Source organism: Pagrus major, chromosome 6, assembly GCF_040436345.1.
Source record: "Pagrus major chromosome 6, Pma_NU_1.0".
Classification (NCBI taxonomy): domain Eukaryota; kingdom Metazoa; phylum Chordata; class Actinopteri; order Spariformes; family Sparidae; genus Pagrus; species Pagrus major.
Window position 1 is genome coordinate 32,379,801 of NC_133220.1, and position 21,810 is coordinate 32,401,610.

At 41.2% G+C, this 21,810-nt stretch overlaps 1 protein-coding gene across 1 annotated transcript; it reads right to left on the reverse strand.

Annotated features, from left to right (window-relative positions):
• Window positions 1–1,623: 1,623 nt before the first annotated feature.
• etnk2 (ethanolamine kinase 2) lies at window positions 1,624–21,482 on the reverse strand. Its single transcript, XM_073468853.1, has 9 exons — window positions 21,089–21,482; window positions 13,998–14,135; window positions 13,761–13,882; window positions 11,826–11,966; window positions 9,094–9,236; window positions 8,648–8,731; window positions 8,384–8,544; window positions 8,197–8,270; window positions 1,624–6,740 (listed from the first exon to the last, which is right to left on the reverse strand). Exons 1-9 carry the CDS (start codon window positions 21,233–21,235, stop codon window positions 6,668–6,670), a joined length of 1,083 nt encoding a protein of 360 aa, XP_073324954.1. The 5' UTR covers window positions 21,236–21,482; the 3' UTR covers window positions 1,624–6,667.
• Window positions 21,483–21,810: the final 328 nt, after the last annotated feature.

A 21,810-nucleotide genomic window follows, 5' to 3' on the forward strand; every position in this document is an offset into this window, starting at 1 on the left:
TTGTATACGATGGCCGTTTGCTTAGTCACGGAACATACTATGAACGAGGCAGGCACGCGTGACGGCTCTTCACAGGGCAACAATAAAATGAAGTGAACTAACAGGGATAATGTGAGTGTGGCTTAATCTGATTTGATCGTCATTATCTTGACACTAATGTCATCAATTCTGATTCAAATGCTGCTAAAATTCTGATTGGCACACTGAAAAAGGTGAATCCTTCACACCAGGAAGGAAAAGATGTGTGTGTGTGATCCCATCGTTGATAGTGAGACAGTTTGTTGATAGCTCTGAACTTGTCACTATAAAACCTTATGCATCAATTCAACTTACTTTATTTCACTTGGATAAAACATCACATAAATTAAAAGCTAACAATAAACCAACTGAAACAGACACTATCAAATAGTAGTAAGTGCCTTTCAGTTTAGTTACATTTCAGGGTAACACTGAAGACTCATGACAGCAGTGTTTCTGGCTGCAGGGATCTGAACATACAGTCAATACTGGCCATCTGCAGACGTCTGTCAGTCTCTCAGGGTCTGTCCTGTAGTGACATCTGCAGCTCTGCTGATCACTCCTTGGATGTAGTGCTCAGGAAGTGATCTAGCATCAATGCCACCATCATCTGTGAGACGAAGGTTTCTGCTTCACTCTTGTACTTTTAGCCACATGTAGCACGGTTCGAGGGATGGCAATGCCGGTCTGCCAGTTGTTCATCCCTTTGGTCCAGAGTGAAATATGTGTTCATGGTCCCCAGAGGACAAACCCATATTGAATTCGATGAGACCTTAACTCTTTGCAATGATCAATGTTTTGACTTTTATCTTGAAATAGTATGTGATACTGACATATCTCAGAATATACAGCAGACAGACGTGGTTCCCAGATGTATCCAACTGACTTTGGCGACTCCTTTATTTTTTTTATTATTTTTTTTGCCACCATGATGCTAAATGAAGTGTCTTGACAATTACTGGATGGATTGCCATTACACTTGGTACAACAACTCAGGATAATGACCTTGGTGATCCTTGAACATATCATCTAGCATCTTAATCAGGTCCAGTTTTTCCTTTTTCAGTACATTACTTCATGACCACATACCTGCATTCATGGTAAATATTATACCTGCTTAACATCAGCATGTTAGCATTCTCATTGTGACAATGTTAGCATGCTGATGTTAGGGCACAGCACTGCTTTGAGCTAAATACTAAGCACAGGCTCACAGAGCATCTCTGAGTCAGTCTGTCAGTTCATGGGGTATTGTTCTTATGTTTTTGATTTTTTTTTTGCCGACTTGAATGCAGGGAATCAGGTGCTTTATGCCACATCTCACCCCTGGATGAAAACACATTTCTCCCTCTTTGAAATTATTGGTTGTTTGAAATTTAATGGCAGCTTCCTCAGTTTGGACTGGAGAAGAGACATAAAAAGCTCCATGCTGAGGATGTTAGGTGTTATCACCATGATCTGTTTCAGTGTGTGGTTTGTGTGTGTGTGTTGGCAGGATGTCCCACATCCTTCCTCCTGTCAGGGCCGAGGCACCTGGTCAGCTGGCACGCAGTTTCACAGATTTTCAAAGCTTTTGAGAGCAGACAAATCAAAAGCACACAGACATTTGTAATATTTTATACATTTTAATGGAAATATTTACTGACGACTGTTAAATAATTCTTCTTGCCACTCCTACAGAGGTGTGAAGGATCACTGTACAGTAAGCTTTTTCACAGTATTTCTTACAGTATTTACATCCTCCATCTCCGCTGGCCAACGCAGCATCTCCTTTAGCAGTGGATGAGTACATTTACAAAGTCACATCTGCAAGCCAATTGCTGGCTCCTTTTACACAGCGCTCATAGCATTTACAAAAAGTAAATATCAGCGTACAAAGAAAAAAAAAACAGTTATCTGTACAGTGTTTCTTAAAATTAAGTTAGTACATTCACACACAAAAATAGTTATTGTCAAATGAACTGCAATGCAAACCCTCTGAAGCGAACCATTTTGGTATGATTAGAAAACAACAAAAGAAAAGGTGTGAACTATAATGTTAAATTCACTCAATAAATAAACCCTGTTTGAAATGTAGAGACAGTGAAGTATTTGACAACCAGCATGAAACAGGAAATTCAGACGGCCTGTCTGGGATACTAGTCGTGGCCACAGAAACAAATCAAATGTATGTATTGGTCGTCAAACAGGGAACATGTTCAATAACTTTATTGAATCTCCACAACAACTTCTTGTTTGGCTTATTTTCACCTTACCCAGTGTGGAATGTAATGAGAAAGTTACCAACAGTATCATCTTTGATCTGTACACTCACAACAAGTCCATTGTCAGTTCAGTCAACAGTGAAAAAACCTTTGGCTAATTTGAGCTAACTTTTTGGTAAACAAAATAAGTTAAAACTAAGACGTTTAGAAAGAGATGTGTTGACAAAGTGATCCTAACAGATCCAACTGAGCAAACTCCATCTGCTGAAGAACACATGATGCAGCTGAAAGCTCCTGAAAAAGCTAGTAAGTGAACCTGAGATGAAATCTCTCCCCAATCCGTAGCATAGTTTAAGTTCTTGTCCAATGCTAGTTTTGGTTTGGTTCACCTTCTCACCTTGCTGCAGTAATGTAGATGTGTACTCCAGGGTGTGTCAGTACACTGTGAAGATGATGGAGTTGAAAACACCGCTTTTCAGCATGGTATTCAGTTACTCTTTAGAGGTGCAATGCAATAAGAATTTTAGTTGACGACATTCAAATAATTCAAATGGTCAACAGAATGTGAATAAATAACAGTTTTAAAGACATGGCGTTGCAGAGATATCTACTGAAGTTAGCATGCTAACCAGCTAACCCTGGCCCGTCACCCTAGCGGTGTTGACGCCAACACTCCCAGTCTGGACTGTCTGTCATATTTAGCGTTACAGTGGGTTCCAAGCTTAGGTGTTGATTTTTGATGGTGGGGTCCACATTTGATCGTGGACTATGCCTTTAATAAACTGTACAGTTGAGTGTCAGACTTGTTTTCAGGAGGATGTTTTTCCCTGAGACACAGCAGGGATAACTTTACTTCAGTGGTGCATAAAGCATGATGAAGCCTTTGCTCTACACACTGGACTGGAGTGACACCGAGATGATTTTGGTGATTTCTGATGCCATACAACCGGTGGGTAAGGTGACCAACAGACCAAACGACTGATAAAACATGAGCACGCTCCTGAGTGGGTGCAGAGTTTTTAGTGTTTTCAGTTAAAGCCTACATTTATCTCTAGACTTCAACATCAGTGATTGCTGGAGTGTTAGATTTAATCTCAGAAGAAACTAAATAAACCTGACTATGACTTTATCTTTAAAAATCAAACTGTGTCTCTGCTGTAGATGAGGTCAACTCGGGCTCAGTGTCCTCTAACGAGTGAATGGAGACATTAATTCAGTGCTCATTGAGTGCAAATGCCCTTTTTATCCAGGCTGAATTCCTACCAGGGCATTAGGATTGTGCGTTCAAGCAGCAAGCTCACTAATTTGGTCTTTGTCTGCAAATCTACTAAGCAGATTACTCCACCATTAGTTGCCTAAAGTAAGGGCGTCTTGATTATTCATTAATTAAAATGCACTACTGACATGGCTGATTCAAGCTTTTTCAAGACCATGTCATCGTTGAGTTTCTGCTCCTAGATATGTGCCATCTTATGAGTACTCTTCCATTAAGTTGCTTTTGAACTCAATTAGCCTCACACAGCCCCTGAGTTAAAATAAAAATTCAGAAGGCTCTGATCATCACTGCTAAGAACCACTCACACATTTCTAATATAAATGTGATCCCTCTGAGAGCACTTGTGTCATTCCTCGGGTTAACTGTCTTCACTGGAAACCATTAATATCAGTCAGTCAGTCTCTGTCCGATGTGCTGCTCACTTGGTAAATTATTAAGCCCGTCAGTTACATGAGACCTGCAGTGGAGGACAAAGGTCAGAGCTCAGTGTCTCCCCCTGCTGGGCCTATGAGGGGCTAATTATCCTGAAGTTTGTGCAGGACAGAGGACATATCTCTTCTCTGGAGCCAAGTTTAAATAAACAGCTTCAGAATATATCATCTGAAGCTCAGTGAATCCTGTTCATCATGTGAAGGTGTCAAAGTATCTGCAGGGTTCTTAAAGCCAAATACAGAAGTATGTAAGACTGTATTAAAGTGTTTGCTGAGTTTAATTTAAGGCCAATGAATCAAAGTAAGAAAGCTGCCAATGTTTGACTAAATCTAAGTTGGTGAAGAAGGTTCTTACACTACGAATGTCCAGAACGAGAGAAAAGGACCATGGGAAATGAATGAATGAAGAGTCATTAAGAACAGCTGTCTTATTAAATGGGCAATCTGCTGATTTGACACATTAAGATCAGTTTACTGGTCATGGTTTATACAGCTCAACAACTATTTTTTATAATTACTTAATCATTGGAGTGTTGTTCAAGCAAAATTTACAAAATGATGAAAATGACATCACTTGAGTCATTTCAGCTTATCCTTAGAGCCTCAAGGCTGTTGAGTTGCATTGTGGTAAGTGTAGGAACGTTCTTTTTTAAAATGTGTCTCTCACAAGTCCCCCATTTATGGAAATGCAATACCAAACTGCTGGGGTCAAAGACAGACAACACACGTAGGTACCAAACAACTGACCCACGATGCAACTCAACCAAAACAGTTTGTTGGAAGTTCAGGTGTGTTATGCTAGTAGCGGCTAATACAGATGTGAGGAGCACCAGAGCACCTCACTTCACACCTCCAGATTGTTTTCATTTAAAAAAAAAACTTGTCTTCTTCAGCCCCAACTGATGCTGACTCAAGTGACATCACTTGAGGCCATATATTGTGCCATCGCCCCCTCTGGAGTCACTAAGTCACTAACTTTTTCCACATATGCAGCAGTACTTCTCAACACTTGTAAACAGACCTTGATGTGTGAAATTGCTGGAATTCCCCATTAAGAGTAAGTTAACATTCACAGATACTGTGCGTGCCTGTGGGTTTCCTTCTAGAACTGACTGTGTCAAACGCCATCTTTTTCCATCTAAGTGCGAGCTGATCTCATGACAGCAACACAGCCCCAGATAACCCATTCCTGCCTCTTTTCACAGCTACACTTGATTTGACCCCACCCATAACTTATGCAATGTCTGCTGATGTAACAGAATTTTTGCTCCAAATCTAGGATGTGAATGGGTATGGATTACAGTGTGGGGCTGAGAGCAGTCTCTGGTGTTAGGATGGCTTGTGGAACAGGTGCTACCGCCTCAGTTTGAAACAAAACTGGGGTGGGAGGAGATCAAAGTTGGTAATGTGAGGAGGGAGCAGACACAGGAGGGCATTAAAGAGGGGAGGGGGGGGTGACCTGGGTTGTGATTTTCCGAGAGGTCTGGAGAGTTTAAATGGAAAGTCTAACGGAGCGATTCGCTGTAACCATAAAAGTCAAAAAGGTGGAAAAGGTTTGAGGACAGAAATGCACACAGAGTTTAAAGTGACATTTACTGAGGTCCCCTCTATTCTCCCCTCCTCCTTTAGCATCACTTCCCAATTCCACACAAAGCAACACGTTTCACCTGAGATGTTAAATAATCCACAAATTTCTTCACATAAATAAATTAATGCACATTTAGCTACTTTCTATCACTGATTGCTATAACACAATAGTGATTAAACCTACAGCCAGTCCATGAAAAGCTTTTCCATTTGCTCTTCCACACACTCAGTGTCTGGTAGGTCCTTCCAGGGGAAAAGTCCACTAGCACACAGAAAAGTGTATTTTACTTTCTAGCAGCAGCAGCAGCAGCAGCAGTTTTCTTGGAATAACTAGAAGAGAAACTGACAGAAGCTCAAACTGCAACAGAAAAAAGATCAGAGGGAAGAGAGGAGACACAGTACCGCCCAGTGTTTGCTGCACAGGTGATCTCTGGGAAGTGCAGAGCAGAAATACCGCATCTACGAGCATTTAGCACCAAAGATGGGGATAAAAGAGGAAGAGCGCACGGATTAAAGTTTAAGTGTTAAAATATCTGCAGACAGAAGGAGGAATGGTCTCACCGTGCACACCACATGCAAAATCTGAGGAACCCAGGTGAAATGCCTCTGTAGTCAGTTTCTAACTATAATGAGGCTATGGCATTGAGGCATTGATACAGCGCAGAGAACTGGACAAACTATCTGACAAACCTTCCTCAGCAGTCTTGTCCCTCTTTTGACCTTCATCACTAGTGTTGTGGAACATTTCAGCTCCGGTGTGACAACAAAGCAGGTTTTAACTCACGATATCTACTTTAAACTCTGTGACTGCTGTGCTTACTACGCCTTGTTCAGCTGCCCTAAGAGGGAAAGCAAGACGTTGGGTTTCAAGATAAATTAAGAACACACGCAAGCACACTTTCGCATACATACACACAGAACTCGTGGAAGTTTTAGAATTCTTGAGCTAGAGTTGTGACAGGCGTGGAGCTAGGCTGGAGGAATGAAAGAGTAATTGCGCTTGTTGCAGAAAAGGATGTCATGTAGACCAAGCACTGGTCCATCGACAGCTGACTCACAGAGAAGAGCTCCCACCCTACAGGAAGTCCCAGCATTAAACCTGCCCCCACTTCCTCCGGTCTTCTCTCTGCATTCTGTCTTCCTTTCTCCGCTCATTCTGGGACCTGCAGGGCCATCACTGCAGGTTTGGTCTTGAAGTACTGGTTGAAACGCAGCACAGCGTACCTGCAAGACAAAAGAGTAAAAAGGTGGTGATGGCACAGAAGGAGGAACTTACTTTTTGTGTAAGGGGACATATAGTAAACTGTATGGCAGGGTGCATTGTCCTGCTGGAGGGGGCCACTGCCATCAGGGAGTGCAGTGGCCATGAGGGGATGTACTCGATCCACAACAGTGTTTGGATTGGTGGTGTGTGTCAAGTGACATAGATGTCAGGACCCAAGGATTCTCAGCAGAACATGGCATTTTAAGGAGATGATCAATGTTGTGTCTGATCGGTGTATATATTGATATTTTAAAATCTTCTCAAAAGCACTTCATTAATGATAGGACCGGGCGACAAAATAGATATTTGTGACCAAATACCTCCATATCGATATTCAATATCGATTCAATATAATGTTGTAGGGTTGACTATTGGTACTTTCCCCAAATATTAAAGCAATATTATGTAACTATTTTACCTCAAAATAAAAGCTTCAAAAATCATTTTGATGGTACAGTGTATATTGATAGGGTAAATGTAGGGTATGTTTGTCTCAGCCACTCCACCTTGTTTTGCTTGTTTCTGCACTATGCAACTTTGGTGAGTCGGTAAATGAGCCGACTGACCAACACACACTACAGCACTTTACAAAACTTTCAGCCACCTCTGATCAGATGAAGAAAATAAGTCTGTCCACAGTCTGCTTCATTTCAACAGGCCTGTTTCTGTACAGTGTGTTGGATCATGATGAAGTTCACTGGTACTAGTGTTACAGCAAAGAAGGCTGTTCTCCACTGCTGGACACTGAACTTCAGTTACAGCGCAGTGGAGCACCTCTTCACTACAGACGAACGTCTGTTTTACAGAACATTAAAACAGTGATGTTGGTCAGTTAATGACATTTTATATACATTCTCATACAGATAGAAGGTGCAGTTATTTTACATAAAACAACTCTATACTCACACTGTCCTCTGTATTTTCCTGTTCGGTCAGACAGTCACACTCATTAAGGCCAGTTAGCTTGACTGCCAGTTATGTTGCATAGTGCATTTACGTGGAGTGCGAGTCTAATTAGCAGACAGAATCTTTTTACAGTCAAACATGCAAAGTAGGGAGATATTCACTATAGCACTGCCTTCCTGTGAGTGAGGCAGGAGAGATTAGGTTGCCATCCATTAACCTCCTTAGGTCTACTTCCTCCATGTGCAACACTATGGGAGCCAAACCTGGTGTCCGTGTGTGTCACAGGTGTGTGGGCAGGAAGTGTCAAGTGGTATGGATGTTCACAAAAGAAACGAAAGACATGCTGGGTTTTGGGTTTTTGGTTTCAGTCTTTCATAATGTTCCGTTTAACCCACGCTGACAGATTGTCTTGACACACACGCATGGTCTGAGTGGTCACTTATGCAATACATACCCAGGGGGTCACCACACACTGCTCTGAACCTTTCACACACTCACATAGCAACTTACCCGAGGAAGTCAAAGTCGATAGAGGAGTATTTGGCCTGGATGAGTGCCCAGAAACCCCAAAAGAAGTGAGAAGCCTTAAGAGAAACAAATAAGATATCAGATTAAAGTAATATGAGACAATGTGGGTGTGAGTGTGTGATTGTCTGCGTGTGTGTGTGTGTGTGTGTGCCAACAAATCCCTCCTCACCAGTGCAAACTTGTTGACCTGTACATAGAGTGTCTCCAGCTCTCGCGGGCTGACCTCCCCTGTTTTCTTGGTGAAGAGCTTGTATGCCTGCAGGTACACTCTGAGCCAGTCCATCTGCATCTCCCGACTGGGGTACAGCCCGTAGTCCAGCTCAGCCATTCCTGATACCACACACATGGACACATGGTTGTATAATGAGCCATACTGTACGATACAGGATGAACATTAACTCCAAAATACAAATCACACTGTGGTTCAACAAACCTGCAAACTCATTGAAGTGGTTGCCGATGTCAAAGGCCTGGTAGTTGTAGCTGGAGTATTCATAGTCTATGAAGCGAACATGACCTGACAGACAACAAGAGAACACAATGAGAATATAACATGTATCTTAGCAGAGTGCAGCTCTTGCTGCCTGTTACAGTGTTTGCATCTTGAGATTTTGGAATGCTCTGGGAAATTGTGTTTCTATTTTCTATTTTTTTTCTATTTTCTGACATTTTATGCACCAATGATTAGGTAACAAATAAATTAATAGTTGCAGCCACGGTCTAAAAATATGTAATACACCACATCACATATATCTGTCAATATAAAGCATTCAGCAATCAGGTGACTAAGATCAGCCACTGGACGGTCAAAGTGTGTGAGACTGGTCATTCAGACAGAGGATGACAACCAAACTGACCATGTATGTCAAAGGTACTGACCCTCTTTGCTGTTGTGGATGATGTTCTTGCAGAGCAGGTCGTTGTGGCAGAGAACCACAGGGGAGCCCAGTGTGGAGAGATGCTCCTTCATCCACACCATCTCCTGCTCCAACACCGCCTTGCTGGGAACCTCCTGCTGGATTCTGGACAGAGACACAGAGAGAGAGAGACATAAGGAAAGTTCTGACTGTAGTGACAACTATGCTTACTTGTACTAATTGTTATTGGCCAAAACAAAGAGCTTTTCCTTGTTTTTGTATCATCACAAAATGGGACCATATGTGCAGGGAAAACAACTGAGAGCAACATGCACAGACAGCACACAGGCTCTGTGGAGCTGGCGCCTGCCGGCTCCTGGGAGCAAAGTTACACAGAAACAAGCTCTCAGTGGAAACTCGTGGTGCTGCAGTCCCTATGGCTACGCCACTCTGTCTCTTCTGAAATGAGATCTGATTCTGAACATTTGGGAGTTATTTAATCACTGTGTGTACATACTATGCTTAAAAACTCATGCATCACCTGCAGCTGAAATTATTTTAACGTCTTCCCTTTTCAATCTCTGTGAATATGACGCAGGCCTTTTCAACATCGTGCATCCAACCTGTGTTCAGCCACACATGACATACGCAGACTGCTTCAGAGTGTCCGTCTCATAGTGGTATTCTTTGCTTGTGGGGAAAGGGTTAAGTCGTAAGTTAGCGTCTCAGCCAAGCAGACTGGTGTGCTGAGCAGACCCCTGTGACAACCGTAATGGGCTTATGGGTGCTTAATCCACAGTCAGCCTGATAGCGAGCTGGGAGGGAGGGAGGGAGGCACACACACACACACACACACCCTCTCCTTGGAGGTTTCTACCTGGTTTGCTGCCTCTCTCTCCTGCGGCCTGAGTCCCGACTGTTCCTTCCCTGCCTTGTGTATAGCACACATATCCCACTGCTCATCTAGAGGAAGTGGCCTGTATTCTTCGTCATCTCTACTGAAATTATCTGTATATGTTAACATCTGACCTTCTATATCGTGTGCTTGAGACCTAAGAGCAACAAGTGTCTGCTGTCCAGGACCAGGACACTCCAGCTGTCTGCGTAACCAAGGAAGAGAGTAAAGTAACCTGATACACTGAGCTGAGCAAACATCTGCTGGCCGTCTACATGCCTCAGACTCCCTAATCCAGTTGGCTATTATTGTTACAGTTATATAAGCCACATGCTGGACTTAATCTAACAGCCATCAGAACAGAGATATCAGCTGGGACTGAGCAGCTGGCCTGGTTATGAAACCTTTGTCATCCCTGCAGGTCCAGTGTCAAGATGCAAACCGAGCCATCTTCAGTCTGACCCCTTGGTTGTTCCTTCCTCTTTCCCAGAGATGAAAATGCAATTCTGTTAATAGTGTAAATGCATTTCTCAACGTAAAATTTTCCAGCTGGATGTGTGTGTAGGCCCAGGAGTCAAGAGTTGTCTGGACAAGCTCTCAGTCACAATCGCTCTGGTTTTACAGTATCTTTATCTGCCATAATGAACATTTTTTCAACAAGGCATTCGTATGCCTGTAATCTCTGAAATGAGTGTTAAATCTTATGCTTAGCCATACAGGAATAATTTTGTTGTAACTAATATTCATATCACGTTTGAACACCTTTCTAAATAACAAACTTGTGGGTCCACAGCCATGCTAGCAGCTCTTTTAGGGTGAATGTAGACATCTTCATAATAAATTCCAACTAATGCTGGTCAGGTAATATTCACCATGTTCATGATGTAAAGGGGTGTCCACATGGAGCTGGTTAAATTTAATAACTTTCTGTTTCAGCCATCAGTCCAGACTTACACTGTTCTTTGCCTTTCAAAAATGGTGTGTATGAATCGTAAAATGCTGGCTTGGTGTTTACGGGTAAGCAAGTTGCCCAGTGATGTCAAGGGCTGTGTGCCACTAAATATCATTATTTTAAATGTTGTTAAATGTAGCTAAATACACATTAAATTTTCCAACCAAAATAAGGTTAAAGTGATTCCAGTATGTTTTAATTAATTTCATTTTTTTTTTGTTTCAAGTTACAAATATGTTGATGATTATTGGGATAACTTTGTGAATTGCAATTATGTTGGACAGGATGATCAGATAATCATAACATGAAATTTTAATGTTATTGCATGCCCAGTGGCAGGAAAGATAAGAAGACAATTTTCATCTCTAACTTCCTTCGTGATCACTCAGTTGTTTTCTGACTGAAAACAGGGCAAAAAGGAAAGACATTTATTTTAATTTTTTTATTCAAACCAAAATATTTGACAAACTTAAATGTTGACTTGATGATGCTCATCTGGGACCATGAAAGTTTGTGAAAAATTGAATGGCAATCTGGCAAAAAGTTGTAGAGACATTTCAGTGGTGGACAGACTGACTGACAGTCAGAGACTAAAAATGTTTTATCACTAAAGAGTATAGTATAGTAAGACTCCAATGTAAGCTTTATAATATCATGTGACAGATACCTATGCTACTTAGAATATTAAACGGGGTCAATTGTTGCTTCCTGGTGCATAAACGTTTGATAAAACTACTTCATTAAGTGCTCTCAGATGATATCAGGCTCAGGGAAATTGCCCCTGTTCATAACTAATGTTACAGGCAAATCAGGCAGTTTCAAGAGCTATTTGCATCAATATTGCTGCACGTGTGCTGAGCCATGAGTCAGGGAACCAGCTAAAAACTACTGAGAAGGTAGATCTCACCTGATGTTGGATGCTTGGTCGGTGAACTCTGTGGCTACAAGGGAAAAGTATTTCCGCATCTTGATCCAGAGGTTAGGTTTGGGGATGCAGCCATTGTGTGCATGGATGGCATGGATACGAGCCATCTCCCCGGCTATCAGTCTATGAAACACACACAAAAAGATAAAGTTAACATCGTGACTAGATTTCAACATGAAGCACATTTCTAACTTTACTGTATTCATCTCCTGCTATGACAGAATCCAACGGTCCAATGCCCTGCTACAGGATTAACATACTTAGAACAATAGGAGGACAAGTGTCTATTGCAGAGTTCCTAGAAAAGGCCCATTGAAAACATCCGAAGATATCGTGTGACCCCACTGAGGTGATGTAGACAAATAGTGTTTAAAAGCCACTTAGGACAATGTGCATTACCTGATTATTAAGTATAATCACTGACTGGTTTGAGCAAAGACTTTGGAATTGGCCATTGTTCCATTGTTGAGGCAGTATGGATTGTCCGCCAGCTATCATTTGCATGTGACTCAAATGTGCCTGCTTCATTTGCCTTTGCGTGTGTCATCGAGGGTTTTCTGCATTGTTACTAGTTGTGTATGCTGTGTAGGGTAAGGGACCCACCAATTATAAAATTCTGAAACAGAAACCGATACCAATGTTTAAAATAACTATTTGGACAACAGCTGATGCCAATACAAATGTGTTTTTGTTGTTGTTGTTAAGCTGGGTCCATTTTTATTTACACCCCTTTTGTGGTAGAGAAACAAAGGAATCTTCACTGTAAAAAAAATAACAAGATGCTTTTAAAGTCATTCAGGCTTTCATTTGAAAGAACACAAATGCAATCATTAACATCTATGAAACAACCTTTAAAAGTTATCCTTCTTTCATATGAAAAAGATTATTAAAACAAATAGCTTCAAAAGCCTTTAAAGACCTACTCACAGATAATAATTTTAAGTAGGATTCCACAAGTCAGTAGCTCATGAATGTGCCAGCGTTAAATGGATGTGACACATCAGATAAAGATTGGCCACTGGCATCACTCAATGTCATCTCATCAGCCAATAGGCTCAACGAGGCAAATATCGACTGATACTGATATTTGACCAATATATCAGTCCATCTCTAGTACACACAACCGCTCAAACGTTTGGGGTCACTTAAAAAAATTTATATTTTCCATGAAAACATGCATTTTAAAGGGGCTCAATGTAACAATTACTAGGGATTTGTTTATGTTGTTTAATGCTGCTGGACTGGGGATTTCTTTGTGAAAGACTTGGAGCAGATTTTCATCGACAATCCCAAGGATGTTAATTTATGCAGCACGTTCTCAACTGCCTCGTCTCAGTGCCTCTCTCCACTCTACTAACAGAGCAACAGCAGCTAACATTAGTTTAGAAATGGACTCTGCTAACATAAACTAAGGACCAGCCTCCAGCACAACACAGACAACACAGAGCCCCATCAATTCATCAAATGAGTTGTCAAACGAAAGAAAAAAAAAATAGTCAAGACACTGATAAGGTCGGAAATAATGATTTTTACTTAAATTTATTTTTTGACTTTGCTTTTTCTTTCATTCGTTGTATGAGATCTTTAGTTTTTTGGCAATTTCTCACATAGAAGAGCCTTATTTATTAATCTATTTGTTTCAGAACAAGAGCACACTGATGAGTTTCAATAGAAAAAGGTTTTATTTTCTGACCATTTGAGACTAAAAAATGAACCCACAAATGCTGATGTGCCACATAATTAACTTTAATCAGCACAAATGGAAAGGAAATTTTAAAGTGACCCAAAACTTTTGAGCAGTAGGTTACATAGAACAAACCTGAGAATATTATGAGCACAATACAATGCTACTTCAAACATCTCTGAATTAAGTCAGTAAGGATTCCTAGAGGTCCCATGACTCTACCATGCCCTGACCTGAGTAAGGATGGATCCCTGACATCCTGCGTTCCAAGAGCGTCCCCCTGCATGAATTCATAGCAGATGCCATTCTGAAAGGTGCAGTAGAGGCGAGGAGCGCAACCATTAGCATGTAGCACCTAGAGTAGAGACACAATAATACAAAACATAAGAATTAAACAGAAGAAACTATTCTATAGCACTTATTGATTTATTGGGATATGACTGAAAAATTCATTTGCTTTTGACACACACCTGAAAGCTTTTGAGCTCATTGTCCCTGTCCACAATCAGCTCTGTCTTGTTCCCGTATACTCGGACCAGGACCACATCCTCTGGACTGTCGTCCACATAGCAGCCCACTAATTTGTTGGTGGTTCCATCGGTGAAGAGCTGGAAGAGAAGAAATGATATAACCTCTCACGGAGATACAGATAAATACCTCCAACCTGCTGACTCTAGAGCATCTACTGTTCCAAAACAAAATCTCAAATTTCAGTCTTCTCTAGTGATTTTATGAGGCTTTCAGCTGTCCTCAGGTCAGGATCAACAGTGCAGGCACCATGCAGCTCTGACCTACACATCATAAATGCATCACAGATCATCTTCCCCAACTGAATCACAGTCACATATGCATTCACATGTATACCATGCAACAGCAGAAATGTGTCTGCCTGTAGAGATTTGGCAGTACTGGTTCCCAGGGTGCTATCAGGGCTGGAATTTTGCATGATCTTGGGAACCTTGCTGCCTCACAAGGTCACATGATGTGGCCAGCAGGGCAAAAGATATGAAACAGGACTGCTTACCACATTGGGTAAATTATGATAGTTTTAATTAGAAACTTTGAAGATGTAAGCGTTGGGGTTAATTCGTGCTTATGGGTCACATTATGATGGCAGTCTGAAACAGGATATCCGTCCCCTTTTTTCTTTGAGGAAGTTTATGTTAGTTAAAAAATAAAGCACATCAAAAAAACACATCAAAACAAAAAGAAAGTCTGTTCAAAGTGTCTAATGCTGGTCTTTCAACTAGGGATGTCAATGTCAATACTTTTGAATGGTTTTGTATATTAATTTGCATACAGGCACAAATCACTTGTACTTGCCGCTTCAAAACAGCTGTTTGTACCAGGAGCTCTTGCATCAGACCTGATGACTCTTCTGCAGGGTGGTGATGGTGTTGCATCAGTACGTCAAACTCTTCTAAAGTAAAGAGTAAGCAAAAAAGTCTTCCGTGTCTGAGGCTAGGCCTTTAATATCTGAGTGACATCACTCCACTGGAAACCAGTGGGCCAGTCCATCCCACTGCAGTGAACACAATAACAACATACACACTGCCTGCATCTCCCCCGGCCCAGACGCTCACTCATACATATCTGGCATTCCACACGTGGCTGGCCACAAAGATGGGCGTGCAGGCATCCCTGTTATGACGGTACATACACAAGCATACACGCCTTTGCTACCACATGACTGATCCCTTCTACCCACCACACAATACACCGCTAAGACCGGCGATCAATACATCGACAGACAGCGATAAGCTTGGACCCAGACAGAGGTAAACATTCAGCCATATACTGCCTGACGTTTCATTTTTTTTCCACGAATGTGAGTCCACGTTCTGTGGTGTGACTGAATGGCCTCTGGGGCAGTCCTTCTTATGCAAAGCCATCTCCAGCCTGAGTAAGATGTAAGAGGACACTGTTGCTCTGTTGCTGTTGGCTCGCTCTGCTGTTTGCAGGAACTCAGCGTGTGTGTGGGATGTTTGGAAGTGGACAGTGTGTATTTACAGTAAAAGTCTTCCTGTCCAGGTGGCAGGGCTAATCAGGTGTTTCTGTCAACAGTGTTGCCCTGCTGCTCTTTGCCACATTTAGTGCTTCCCGCTCTCATCAAAACAATGGCCCTGCTGTTGAGAACATCCTCCCCGACTTGACAGAATAACATTTTTTTAGACATTAATCTCAACCTCTTCATTCTCCCATTTTCGGCTGTGACCTGGTTCATATGTACACTTGCCAGTCGTACGGCTGTGCCACTCCATATGAGTCCAATGGAACAAAAGGCCTGTTTTGGTAGTGGTCAATGAGAAAAGCTCAGCTGGTCTGGACTGTAGTGATTGAGGTAAACACTGTCATGGTCTCGGCTACAGGTGTGTGAACAAATAGGGTATTAGATTCAGAGAGATTAACCAGCAGGAAGCAAACACATGGCTGTCAAAGCTAGAGTAGGAGCATTAAATGGTGTTATGGTGCCCACTTTCAGAGCTACTCCACATAATCTGACCTCGCCATGACACATCAGCCACCTGATCCTTTTACAATTAATCAATTATGCATTTTCTCTCAAGGCAGGTCTCTAAAAAGGATCGCTCAACAACACACTCGTGTGTGTTAAGTTGTGGTGAAAACATACTGCACATAGACTGTATGTATACTAGGCATGGATACAATAATGGATTCATTAATAATCATTAATAATAAACTCTGTTTGGGATTACCAAATTACCTTATCTGTTTCCTGAAAAAAGTGCATTCATACAGGTTGGTGGACTGTGAGAACAGCTGGGACAATGATGGAATAAGTTTAGGACTTTTTACCAGCTGTGACAACATCGGCTGGTTTTCACCTTCTGTGTGTGTGTGTGTGTGTGTGTGTGTGTGTGTGTGTGTGTGTGTGTGTGAGTATGGGTGATCATGGCAAAATGTGGTCCTGGAGACACCTTTAGGGGCGGGGACTACGACAGAGTCAGTCTTGAGTATTTTGCCAGGTGTCTGTCAGATGTTTAAGACAGTGCTATAACGTCCTATCCACGCAAGATACTGTCATAAAACTTTACAGGTGTTTAGCTGATATAAAAATGAAGGCCACGTTCGACGATGGGTGCGACCGACCCATGAGTATTGAGTACACAAGTAACAATGTAGAAATGACTACCAAGCAGTCATGGTTTGGAACATAAACATGTTGACGGGCTGGTGTGATTCCCATTGCAATGTGCTCACAATATTGCCGAAGCCGAACCAAACATGAACTTAACTATGTTCCACTATTAAGCATTACATCAGACTAGACCCTTCACATCTGTCAAACAAAAGCCTTGTTCTGTTGGGTTTTTTCACTTTAGAAACATTCATTTGGAGAACTGACAGAATGACTCAAAGAGCCAAATAAAGCTATGGGTGCTCCAATAGATCAGCCATTATTGGCTAATATCCTAAATAGTTTGATTGGTGGTCTCTATAAAAGGCATTATACCCATTTTTTTTTTAAATAGGAAAAGATACTATCTCTAGAGTGCTGTGTCAATTTACTGTTAATGCAAACCGAACATTTCATCCAGCTGTAGCTTCACTTTCAAAGCATTTAACTGGTAAAACACAGAACTTTTATTTTGAAGTAGGCTAGTCAGAGGAAATGTGTTCAGCTAGCACCACCATTGTTCATCAAAAATGCGTCTACAGAGCAAAACAACGGTTATTTTTGGCATTTGTTGACAGCAGATCAATTTGAAATACATCAGGGAGCGGTTTTATACAGTCTGTGGCAGTCATGGAACAAGAGGGTAGGAGTGTGAATCTTTGGCAATCTCATGATTCAATTGTGATTCAATTCAGAATGTTTTTTTCGACTCAAAACGATTATCGATTTTATATCGAGAATCAAATGAATAAAAAAGGGGGCACAATTTTCAGTCTTTTGTTCCAGTATACTGTGTGCCAAACCATTCACTGATGTCTTTAATCTGCTGAAATACAATATGAAACACAATGACTGTATGTGGCTAACAAAATAAGAGGTCCGGCAGTGAGAGCAGCCTCACTGCTGCACTGTTAGCTCTAGGGGGTTCATCTCACAAAGGTTATTATTCAGTTATTAAATAAAAGTACTGCTTGCAACACAGGGACCAATCTGCTCCAGCCCCATCTTTTTTATTTTATTTTATTTTTTTACAAAGTTTGCCTTTGATAACCATCAATAAAAATGATGATGTGATTTTCCTTTACCCCCCATTGAAAGAGCAAGAATGCCAGAGGGAGACAGAGATGGAGGGAGGGAGAGAAGGAAAAATAGAGTGCACAGCAAAAACACTGCCCTACACCTGTTGAGTGTATTCTCTTTATGTCTGTGACATATTCTACAGATAGAGACATTAAAACTGGAGTGAAACACTGGAATGATGTCGATATGACTGTCTACAGGTCGTTTTCAGGTCTATTTTTGCCGAGAACCGTGAGTGTGCCACAATATAAAGGAGGCAGGACTCCAAATCTCTATATGATGCGACACTGCTGCCTCCATCGACACATGCGTGAGAAGCACTTCATTGCAAAATTTAACCATCACAGTGTGAAACAAAGTTTTTCTACTGCGTTACTTTTTACAGTAGTAATTGCCTAAATCCCAATGTAGAGTTGCAGTGAAAAGACAAGGCCGACGCGTGCTGTGCTTTACTTCCAAGTGTAACGTTTGTCATCACAGAAGTAAATCATCATCATCATCATCAAGGGAGTTCAGCAATATCTGCAGCCTTCCCTTTGACACACAGCTCTGCTCTCATCAGAGCGGCTCCAGTCGCTCTCGGCCGGTCAGGCACAGTGGCCTACAGTGTTGAGGCCATTACTTGTGATGTGTAACCAATCAGGTAGTGCTGTGGGTGGGACATTGAGTGAGGCTACAGAATGGTGGCCATGGATGTATTATAAGAGCTTAACATATAATACTTGAATATTAATAAATGAATAAATAATAAAAATAATAATACTTATAAAACATCTATGGTTGAGACTCCAGCCAGAGAGACAGCTACATCAGAGCCAGAGTAGTGTACTTTTAAATATCTTCTTTTTCTCTTTGCTAATCTGGGACTCAGTACTGTGATGTGATCTGAACCATGACTTTTGTGATCCATGGCATCCCGACACTTCATAGATTTAAAGTGGCTCTTTCATATTAGATAAACGGACTAAAATATTTAACAGGAGTGCTGAGGGCTACAAACCTGGATTAATATACTGCCGTAGAAAGAATATTGTATATTATTGAATCTTACTTTTTACATTTTTAATCATACTCTTTTCTTTCTAAAAGGCTGTATTTAAAACCTTTTTATTTATCTGTTTAAACACTTTAAAGTAATTTGTATCCAATTTTATGTAACAATTAGTCAATTATGTCTTTCTTTTGTAAAATATTCTCATGTTTAAGCCCCTCAAAAGGTAAAAATTAGCTTCTTTTCATTATCTAATCATTATATTAAATATCTCTGGGGTGTGGCCTTTTGGACAACAGACGGTTGAACGCTTGTAATCCAGGAAATTGTAAAGTGCATTTATAAATGTTCTCTAATGTGAAAGAGGCCAAATGATTAGTCCAGAGAATAATAAGCAGATAAATCATTCATATAATTGTTAGTTGCAGCCACAATTTTATGCAAAGTACACTGAGTTACCATTTTTCATGCATAATAACATAGAAATTAAGTTTATCAGGGTATTATCATGGTTATTATCATCCGCAGTGAAATTTTGAACGTCAATAGCCACAATCACATACAGATTAGACTATGAACTCCATCTGATTAGAGCTGCACCAGTTACATTAAATTAATTGCCAACCGTTCTGATAACTGATTATTCGATTTGGGTCATTTTTTAAAGAAAAAGAAAGTAAAAATGATCTGATTCCAGCCCTATGACAGTAAAGTGAGTATCTTTGGGTTGTGGAGAAAACAAGACAAAAACGGATGTCATCTTAGGCTTTGGAAACCATATTATGACTTTTTAATAGATCAAACAATTAATTGATTAATCAAGAAAATAACTGACAGATTAATTGACAATGAAACTAAACGTTGGTTGCAGCCCTACATCTGATACAATTTCAACATGGATATAAGGGTGTAACTACACACTGTGTCACAGTATCTTACTATTTGAACAGTGCCAGCTCAGACTGGTAGTGATCTCTTTGAAACTGTGTTGCGAGACTCATTCTGCAGTTTATCTTTGAACCCCAAGCAACAAAACAGTTGAATGACCCTTTGAGGCATTTTTCAGTGACAACAAGCAAACATCCTGGAGATGTGACCTAACAAGAAAGTTCTGTTTCCATTGTTTTCCTCTAAAAACCTGTCCTTCTGCTCCTGGCACTGAGAAGTCATGACTAATACAACTCGACATAGTCTCAATTTTTAGACCAAGTTAAAAGGTTTTAAACTTTGGCAGACACACCTTCATTTGTAGACACAGATCTGTGTGTGTATTTGACCCGTAGGTTTGTCTTTTCTTTGTGTCTTTCCATTGACCTATTTGTAATAATGTCATCTCTGTATATTATTTTGCCACTAGCCACATTTATTATGGAAATTAGGGTTTTTTGTGGACAACAGTCATTTAGAGAAATTTTGCCAATCCAACTTAGGCCATTTGCTCTTAATCTAAATGGGAACATTCTCATGTAGGCATTTTTGTAGTCACTAATTTGCCATAGATGAATTAAAATGTTTTTATTCAAGCATGTATTATTTGCATTACGTACTGTACTAAGGTGTATAAAAAAGCAAGTCTGAAAAACTGAACAGTATAGCTGTATGTCCATTTTTTGTTGAAAACACTGAATGCACTGAAGTTTATACTTGACATTGTTTTACATGATCACCACACCCCTACCATCTATTAGTACATGCATCAGCAGTGGAAGTAAAAACCAAGTGTTATCCTGGAAATGTCTCTCAGCATCAGTGCCGTCCTCTACAGCTAATGTTTCTGCTCCCATTCACCATCAGTCACACAGGATTTAAAACATCTGACAAGGGAGCAAACAGATATTTTAAGACTGAACATCAGGTCAAAACCATAACCATAAGGTGTGTTTGCTTCCTTGAGCAAGCTCTTAATTACCATCATACAACTGGCCATCACGTCACTGACTAAATGACTTCCCTCTCATGCTGTATTTGGCTACGTGTTGTGTACTTTGAACAGCTGTGCGTCACTTCAATATTATCCTTCTAGCTTTTTAATTTAACTTACTTGCTGACGTTCGTTTGCTAGCTTAACTTTAGTTAGAGTTTGGGAGCGTCTTGCTAGCTTCGTGAACGTTATTATTTCCATACAAAGACTACAACAGAGTAGCAAACATAAGACGTCTTCATTCATCAGTTATGAAGAGAATGGAGCCAGCTGTGTTGTCATTTGCTAAAAGAAAATTTGACTTAGCCGGTAGATAATGTTTCCTCGGCCCTCATCCTAGCTGGCTGGTAGTGCTTGGTGATGCTGCAGAGCTGCCTATCGTAGCCTAGCCTAGCATACTCTGGACAGCTAGCTTAGCGGCTAACGTTACCTTCGTCTTGACATGGCTCGTGTCCCACGCCGGTCTCAGCTCTTTGATGAGCTTCATCGCGCCCTCCGTCACGTTGTGTTCGTCCACGAAAATGGGTATTTTTCTAATTACCGGCGACCCGACGGGCACATGTATCTGCGTCTCCATCCTACAGCCGTGTATCTGTAACGCTAATCTCCGAGCCCTTCACAGATATTTCTGGAAAATGCAGCATACAAGGTGTTGCTTGGTTTGTAAGCAGATAAACGTTGACGTGTTCTGGTGAATGACTGAAGTTTTGCCTGAGAGAGTTATCTTGCCTGGCTTGCTGTAGCAGTGGTGATGGGCTGAAAGCAGTGAAGATGTACGGTCAAACTACCGGGTGCTGATGCTCGTCGCCGGTTTTCTTGGGAGCAGTCAGCCAACGGTACCATTTCCTCGTACTTGGCTCCGCCCGCCCGGGATCATCCGATTGTACCGCCGGTTGAGACGCACCACAAACGAGCACGCCCATTTAAACCGAGTGTGTCCGAGTGGAGGCCGAGGTGAGCCGGGTGAGGAGACGCGCGACAAGCTGCCGGCTGAGCGAGACTCAAACATCTCTTTTAACAAGCACGGCTGATTAAGAGGTCGCCTATATCGTCAGTATGCCAGGTTGTATTTCATGTAGACAGACTAAACTCCGATTTACTGGACACATTTGACTTCTTTTCCGTTTCTTAGAGGGTTTTTTTCTATTTAAC